At 43.8% G+C, this 8,898-nt stretch overlaps 1 protein-coding gene across 2 annotated transcripts in view; it reads left to right on the plus strand.

The window, feature by feature from the left end:
- Positions 1-8,898, plus strand: part of CHD1L (chromodomain helicase DNA binding protein 1 like) — a 61,626-nt gene that overhangs the window by 36,376 nt on the left and 16,352 nt on the right. For both annotated transcript variants that reach the window (XM_070467203.1, XM_020909010.2), the window contains 3 exons: positions 2,059-2,173; positions 2,792-2,945; positions 7,420-7,585. In XM_070467203.1, coding sequence (XP_070323304.1) covers positions 2,059-2,173; positions 2,792-2,945; positions 7,420-7,585 — 435 coding nt within the window. The remainder of the gene's footprint in view (positions 1-2,058; positions 2,174-2,791; positions 2,946-7,419; positions 7,586-8,898) is intronic.

Consider the following 8,898-nt stretch of genomic DNA (forward strand, 5'->3'; position numbering starts at 1 on the left):
GACTGATTAGGTAACCTGATAATAAGTTGCTGAGTAAGTGGCTGAGATCGAGGGTGCAGTCTGTGATCTTAGAAGGAGATCCAGCCAGTCCATCCTAATGGAAATCAGTCCTGAATATTCATTGGAAGGACTGATGCTGAAGCTGAAACTCCCAATACTTTGGCCACCTGATGTGAAGAACTGACTCATTAGAAAAGACCCTGATCCTGGGAAAGATTGAAGGCAGGAGAAGTGGATGATGGAGGATGAGATGGCTGGATGTCATCACTGACTCAATGGACATGAGTTTGAGTAGACTCCGGGAGTTGGCAATGGGGGAGGCCTGGCATGCCACACTCCATGGGGTTGCCAAGAGTCGGACACAGCTGAGCGACTGAACTGAACTGAACTGGTGCCTTACTGATTTCAACACCGTCATACTCAGCAGCATTGTTTGAAACATCTGAAATTAGGAAGAAAGATCTCTGCTTTTCAACTAATCTCTTTGGAGTTCTCAGAATTAGTCAGAACAGAGGGATCTCATAGGAGCCAAAGCAGTCCTGAGCCTTTTCCAAACACTAGCTGTTCTGTTTGCTGTCACATTTTAGTTGTTGATTTGCATCATTATCATTTATTCAAGTTTCTCTCCGACTTTCAGGTATTTCTGATTGAGTCATATTGCCAGCAGGTGGCAGTGAGAGCTCATGAATATGTCTCAGACAAGTCTGGCTATAGCTTATTTATAAAATATCACCCCTTAATGAAGAAGAGCTGAACTTAAACAGTAACCCAAGAAGAAGAAGGAAACTTTTATGAAATAAAAATTTCATAAAAAAAAACACTTCAATGAAATAAGTGCCTGGGAGTATTGTGGAGTAAAAAACATAGGCTCTGAAGCCAGACCCATGTGGTACTGAATCTGGCTCTTCCTGCAGCTTCCAGTCATCCCTTAACCTCTCTGTGCTTCCATTGCAACATCTATAAAATGAGTACCCATGATTGTTGCCAGGATTACAGGAGTTAATATATGTAAAGCACTTTAGAATGGTGCCTGCAGAGAGTAAAGCATAGCACCTGGGTAGCTGTCATTGTTATTCAGCATATTAGCATCTCTCGGTAATCAGTCTTTATTATCTGTTTATTCCAACTTTAATTTTACATAAAGGCTTTAATTAGAATGTTCCTGCCTGACTTAGGATCCAGCTTAGAGGCAGTAGCCCATCTCAGAAGTTAGTCCTTAGTTCTGGCTCCAGGAACAAGCCATTTCAGGCTTGCTTGTTTCAGCAACGAGCTGTAATGACCCTGGCAAGAGGGAGTCCATTTTGTGCTTGTTTCCACATTAATCAAAGAGAAGGCTGTAATTTGCCTTCATAGTTCTTCTCGTTAATTCCTGTAGTCCAAGGAGCCTCCACAGCCCTTTTCCTAAAGAAAGACTGGGAAGTTGTCGCAGGGAGTGTTTTTGCGCTTTGGTTGGTTTTGTTACCTTCTCCTTAATTAATGTGGAGACAAGTAACAGAAGAGAATTACTAAAGTCTTCTCCAATCAGAGGGAGATAGCCCCCTGCTCCGCTTGGGGGTGTAATGCATGACATCTCCTCTTCTCATAACTTGTGTCAGAGCCCATGCTGCCTGGTTGTAACTTGCAGTGGACAGTAAGAGGTCTTCTCTTGGTGCCCACAGCCAGACCTCGCTCATATCTAAAACTGTTTCTGAAAGAGCATGTGTCCTTTTCCACAGACTATTCTAAACGAAGTTCAATGAAGATTTTTAAACAGAAGAGATTTAAAATGGATTCAGGGCGCTAACTTAAGTACCTACTTTTGCTCCTTACCCCGCTCCACTCATTTCCGTTACTTGCAGTTGTTAAACTTTCCCGAGTCAGGCAATAAGAGCTCAGGTAGGACTTCTAACCACTACAAAGCTCTGTCTAGCGTTGACGATGGGGGTGTCAGTTTGAAGGATGAAACCACTCATTTTGGCTGCTTTCAGTTTATCAATCTGAACACTGTGGCCTGTGTCATCATAGTCTGGTCCTTAGCCCATGTACTGCCGCGAACATTCTTTTTTGTATTGTTTTCAGGTGGAGTTGGCATGAACTTAACAGCAGCAGATACTGTTATTTTTTTTGACAGTGATTTCAATCCTCAGAATGACTTGCAAGCAGCTGCCCGGGCTCACCGAATTGGCCAGAACAAGTGAGAAATTTAAGCATAGCTCTGGTTCCACTTCCTTGGCTCTTCAGTAGTTCTGGGTTCGGGGGGAAGGTGAAGAATGTGGGCTGGTGACAGTTCTAGACTGGAGGGTGAGAGACCAGTAGGTTTTAGCCCATCTCTGTTGCTAACTCCAGAGTAGTACTGGGCTGGGACTTGCTTTGGTAAAAAGCAAAGTCAAATTGTGAAAGGACTAGGAGGAACTTTGAGAAGTTATTTGACATCTTTCCTGAGTTAAGGTGTGATTCAGTTTAAGAATGAAGTTACGGGTTTATGGACCTAAAATAAAAAGATAAGTCTTACTCTCTGACCTGGTGATGATTTAGATCTAACAGAGGTTTTCCTGTACCACAGATAAGGAACCCCAATCATGACCACCTCGCCATCCCTCCCTTGACTCTTTTGGAAAGGTTCAGTGAGAATTAGAGGCCAGATTCTCTCTAACAAATAACTCAGGTTCACGCACAACAATCCCCTGTTAGTTGTACCCTGAACACGGCATTTTAGGTTTGTTTCCTTTTTGTGTCTTGACCTGGCATGCTTGCGTGCTTCTTTGCAGATCCTTCTATTTTAGCACATTAGCTTCCTGTGGTTTCTCTACAGGTCTGTTAAAGTTATTCGGCTGATTGGCCGAGACACTGTGGAAGAGATTGTCTATAGGAAAGCGGCCTCCAAACTGCAGCTCACCAACATAATCATAGAAGGGGGCCATTTCACTCTGGGAGCCCAGAAACCTGCTGCAGATGCCGACCTCCAGGTGAGACACACTGTTCTTCACTTTGATTTTATTATTTTTTTTTAAACTTATTTATTTATTTGGCCTTAATGGGTCTCGTTTGCAGCATGTGGAATTTTTAGTTGCAGCGTGTGGGATCTAGTTCCCTGACCAGGGATCAAACCCGGGGCCCCTGCATTGGAAACATGGAGTCTTAGCTCCTGGACCACCAGGGAAGTCCCTGTTCTTCATATTAGAAGATGTCATGGTTTTAGTCAGTGCTTTATGGATGAGAAAGTAGATGAATTAACCACCCACTCTCTCCTGCTACACATTTGTTCCCTGGCCAGATTCCTTCCTGCCATAGGAAGATCCCCTGGAGGAGGAAATGACAACCCTCTCCAGGATTCTTGCTTGGGAAATTCCATGGACAGAGGAGCCTGGTGGGCTGTAGTCAGTGGGGTCACAGAGTCAGACACAACTGAGCATGCATGCAGATAATATCTATACTACATGCAGGCTGCTGTGGAAGTGAAAATGAATATGATAAATAAAGGCAGCAGAATACAGAATAAGGATGGACTTTGGATCCCTTTTACTTGGATTCACATCTAAGTCTTGTCTCTTGCTGGCTGTGTTGCTTTGAGCAGATAGCTTAACCTTTGCTTTCTGAAAATGAGGATATCACAGGTTCCATCAGGGGGCCTTAAGAGAATTAGGTAAAATAAACTCAACATAGTAAATAATGATTTATCTTGTACCTCCATCTTAACCCCAGACCCTTTGATCAGTGCTTTACATCACCTTCTTCACACTCAGAGGAGGGTAGACAAGATCAGGAATTCAGAATTATGCCGTGGGAAAAACAGATGAAAGAACTAGAGTTAATTGCTTGAAGGAGGAGACACCAGCTAGGAAGCAGATGCAGGCTTGGAAGAGGTTAGAGAAAACTCTCCTGGAAGAGGACTTGGAGATACTCTGTAGCAGCCCTTGGGTTTAAATTAGAACCCATATTATGATATAGCCCAGGTCCTCCTATTTTGACCCAGGGATGAGGGGCTGGAAGCAGAGAGACTGACTTCTAGGATGCTGGAAAGATCCAGGCATGAAGTGAGTTTTAAACCTCTGACATAGGCAGTAGCAATGGGAAGGTCTGGTGTGAGCTACACTACAGAAGAAATGACAGGAGCTGCTGCTTAGAGGTGGGAAGCTAGGGAGAATGGAAAATTTAAAGATGTCTGTAAGGTCTTCAGCCTGGATAATGAGGAGGATAGAAATTAGGAAGCAAGAAGGTTAGGTAGAGATTTAGGAAGAGGAAGATAATTTAGGCTTTAGTCAACAGAGTTTGCAGTAAAAACGTATTAAAAAAATTACTGTTAGAGGAAAAGCTTGGAGATAAAAATTTCATTTGCAAAAGTTTGTAAGAGAGTAGACTTTAAAGGGACTAGTTTATCAAACAGAAAATACAACAAGTATTTAAAAGGAAAAATGACTATTAAAAGTGGAATTGCCAAGTGTTTGGTTAGTCTGGTTTTTCTCACATGGTTATCATATCCACAAAGACCAGTGCATATCTTTACACATCTGCTTTGCAGAAGACAGGGCTCACGTTGGTTTTGTTAGGAAGTCAGTAACTTACGGGAAAGGCTCAAGGTTTCATTTATTTTGGAACTTAAACTAGAAAGTAACCCTGGGTTTTGTATATTTACTTGTTTGGTTCTTTTTTCGCTTAAGGTGCAGAGTGTGATTTTTTTCCCTTTTTCTGTTTTCTTCTTTGGTTCCCAATTGATGTGTGCACACTTGTCCATGCTGGTGGCAAAGCAGATTGTACATGTGTTCACATTATCCAAGAGGCAGTTACAAATGTAAGATGGCAGCTTGAGAGAAAGGTATGGGCAGACTGCAGAGACTCTTACAGTTCTCCAAGCATGAATTCTCTGTAGAACCTCGTGAGTGGCAAGTTCAGTATTGGGTCTGGTGAGGGGAATGAATGGCTGAGCCTTGGCATGTGGGAGTTGTCAGTAAGAAGCTTGAACTCTCTCCCAATTGGGGAGGGGCTCAGGGGATTCAGTGATGGTGTCCCTGTGACGTAGGCTGCTGGGCATGTCCATGTGATTGTGTAAACATGTCTCTGTGCCATGGGCCAGATCCTAATGGGAATATACACCCCCCTAGCTGTTTGAGAGGGGCTCTATCAGAATCTCTCCCAGCTCGTGGTTAGTAGAAGTTTACTTTTGATTTTTCTCTGACCTACCAAGCCTCTGCAAGTTATCTCTGGTTGCCAGAAGCAAAGATAACACCCCAGTGCCCTTATCTCCAGAGAAAGTAAGGTTTGTATAATAAAAAGAATCCGATAGTCAAAGATGTGACCGTGTTTCAGTAAATCTAAGAAGTACTGGATCATGAAATCCTCAAAGAAGGAAGCAGATTCATTATCCTGCAGGAAGAACATAATAGAAACAGAGGCAGAGGCAGATGGAGTGAACATTTATTGAATGCTCACTGTGTGCTAAGTATCATATGAAGTGCTTCTTTCCAGTTGTTTCTGTGATATGAATAACATAAGAATGAGGTAGGCACTCACCTTATCCCCATTTCAAATAATTTGCCCAAGAATGTTCATTCATTAAGACTCCAATCCAAGGACTCTCTAACCTCCAAGCACATGCCCTTGCTTTTAAATACTGTAATATATTTCTTCTCATGGGCTTCCCAGGTGGTGCTAGTGGTAAAGAACCCGCCTGCCAGTACAGGAGACATAAGAGATGTAGGTTCGATCCCAGTTGGGAAGATCCCCTGGAGGAGGGCATGGCAACCCACTCCAGTATTCTTGCCTGGAGAATCCCATGGACGGGGAACCTGGCGGGCTACAGTCCATAGTATCGTCATGAAAGGGTCAGACACGACTGAAGCGACTTAGCGTGCATGCACATTTCTTCTCTAAAAATACATGTGGTCCCTTGATAACTGAGACGCATCACAAGTGAAAGGTAGACTGAAGGGAGTATCCCAGTATGGACCAGTCTTTTTCATAAATAGTGCCTTCTATTTTTGGTGCCAGTTGCTGAAGTGAAAGTTGCTCAGTCATGTCCAATTCTTTGCAACCCCATGGACTATACAGTCCATGGAATTTTCCAGGCCAGAATACTGGATTGGGTAGCCTTTCCCTTCTCCAGGAGATCTTCCCAACCCAGGGATTGAACCAGGGTCTCCCAAATTGCAGGCAGATTCTTTACCAGCTGAGCCACCAGAGAAGCCCAAGAATACTGGAGTGGGTAGCCTATCCCTTCTCCAGGGGATCTTCCCGAGCCAGAAATTGAACCAGGGTCTCCTGCATTGCAGGCCGATTCTTTACCAACTTCCCAGGTAGCTCAGTCAGTAAAGCATCTGCCAGCAATGCGGGAGACCTGGGTTCAATTCCTGGGTCAGGAAGATCCCCTGGAGAAGGAAATGGCAACCCATTCCAGTATTCTTGCCTGGAGAATCCCATGGACAGAGGAGCCTGGCAGGCTACAGTTCATGGGATGGCAAGAGTTGGATACAACTTAGCGCTATTTTTTCTTTACCAACTGAGCTATTGGGGAAGCCAGTTGCCAAAGTCAGTCGCTTTTTTGTATATAACAAGGTTAAACATAAGTATATCTAGGTTTGTTCTTCCAGTGAGCTATCTAAATTTTTTTCCAGTTGTTGCAGAGTATCATAAGATTTCCAAGTTATTCACAAAATAAACCAGCTAGAGATAGCTAACCCAAAAAGACAAGATGCAAATGAGCCAAAGTGTGAATGCAGCTTGGTTCAGAGCCTCGGAGTTAGCACTTCGGGAAGTACACAGTTGAAAGGAGGAGACGACAGCCAGGAAAGATGACCTGAACTTTTTTAGGTGGTTCCTACAAGCCTAGGGAGAGGCTGAGGGTTCGTTAGAGAGCAGGAAAGAGAAGCAGGGTAGTGCAATGCCAGAGGCATGTCCAGCAAGGAATATTAGAATTGAGAAATGGCTCTCCCGTCTAGTGGGCAGTTGTCGTCACTGGTCTTTAGTGAAGATGGTTTCCACTGAGCACTGTGGTAGGAACAAAACTGCCAAAGCAAAGTCACTTAAGAAATATGCTGTGTAGCCTTCTCATTCCAAGAAGTTTGGCGGTAGGAGGGGTGGGAGAGTAGCTAACAGGGTCTGTGACATCTCACGTGACTGCTGAGGATGCCTGTGAAAAACTCTGTGAGAAGTGCTAAGATAATGCCAGAAGTGACTGTTATTCTTCAGAATAAAGATTGGAGGGTCAAATTTTCTGTTTATTGAGAATTGTCAAAGTTAGGCTCTGACTGTCATTTATCACCTCTCTATACTCATCCATCAGCCAACTACAGAACAGCCCTGTTGGTGTCATCTGCCACAGGGAGGGAAGAAAGGCTGAGCGTCGGGACAGCGGTGCCCTGGTGTCTAAGCCACTTTGCAAATCACTGGTGCCCAGTATTTGTTTTCATGAGGGCCAACTGGACTTTTTTGTTTTCTTCATTCAAGTTGAGCGAGATACTCAAATTTGGTTTGGATAAACTGCTGTCCTCAGAGGGGAGCACCATGGATGAAATAGACCTGGAGTCTATCCTGGGAGAAACAGAAGATGGCCATTGGGTCTCTGATGCACTGCCTACAGCGGAAGAAGGAAGCAGGGAGCCAGAGGAAGGAAGTAAGTGAGAACACAGCTAATGGCCTGGCCACCCCGAGCTAGAGCAGGAGATGGGTCCCCACTTCTGTTTCTGTAGTATTTGGATTTCTGATTTGAAATTTTTTTTTTCCACGTGGTAGCTTTGTAAGGATGTTCCTTGATGGCTTAGGGTTATTTTGTAATGAATTTATTTGTCTGTACCAGTGGCAACACAAATTCAGTGTGGAATGGGGTGAGAGGTCTGCTAGTCTTACTAGGCTTCTTGATTCGAGAGTACTTTACTCCATTCATGCAGAGAAGGACAGTTTCTTTACCCGATGCTGCTTCGTTTTTTTGAGTGGAGAGTTGGCTGGCATGACTTCTCGTTTTGTGATTCTTTTTCGTTTCCATAGGACCTTGAAATTCCATCACCTGCTTCATTCTTTCCCTTTGCCACCAAACTGTCAAGGCACGACCTCCGGAAGCAGTGCCTTCCCAAATTGCTAGCTTCAGGTACTTTTTAGTCTCTTCTGTCAGTTCCTTAGCAGTTGCTTCTCTGATCTTCCTGGTTGCAAACCTTTCCTCATTATTTTCCCACTTGGAATGTGTCCTCCTCGTGGGGGACAAATTTGATCTGTGTCTGATGTTAGAACCCTGCCGCCTCTTTTCTGTGCAGTTTCTGCCTGACTCCACTGTGGACTTGGGAGCTAATTCAGCTCATTTGGGATCTTCATTTCTCTACCTTCCTGCAAATTGAAGTTTGTAGTACTCTCTGACTCCTAGCTTTTTAGAAGGTGTGGGTTCAGGGTGGCTTTGTTGTCCTTGTTATTCCCTGTGGTTTTTATAGGATGTTTGGGAAGATCAGAATGTAGACAGCTGGCATTATTCTCTAAGACACTGCTGTTTAACTTTTCTTATTGTTTAGCTTTTACATTTTTTAATATTAGCATCCCATTTTTATTCTTCAAGAACCCTTTCTGATTCTCTGCTTGTTGTTTTAATTGTCTTGTTCTGTTTGCAGGAATAAATATCCTCTCTGAGGACTTTTATTATAGCCTTTTAAAAAAGTATTCCTTTACGCCCCGTGTTGTATATTTGTCTTGTCCTTGTTGGTAGTTTCTCTGAAATATCTGGTGTGCCCTGGCTATCTGTTTATGTATGCAGGTGAGATGCAGAGCTGATGGGCAGGTCTGGCCTGTGCAGGTATGTGGATTCCTGGGGCTTATTCCAGCATCACTGGTTGGTGACCTGGCCTTCTCACTGAAGGGGCCCTCCCAGATGTCTGTATTTGGAGTCTTTTCTCTGGGCAACTCCATTTCTCCAAAGACGAATCCTTTAATATCTTTCTGGAAGAG

This window comes from Odocoileus virginianus, chromosome 5 (assembly GCF_023699985.2).
Source record: "Odocoileus virginianus isolate 20LAN1187 ecotype Illinois chromosome 5, Ovbor_1.2, whole genome shotgun sequence".
NCBI classification, from domain to species: Eukaryota; Metazoa; Chordata; class Mammalia; order Artiodactyla; family Cervidae; genus Odocoileus; species Odocoileus virginianus.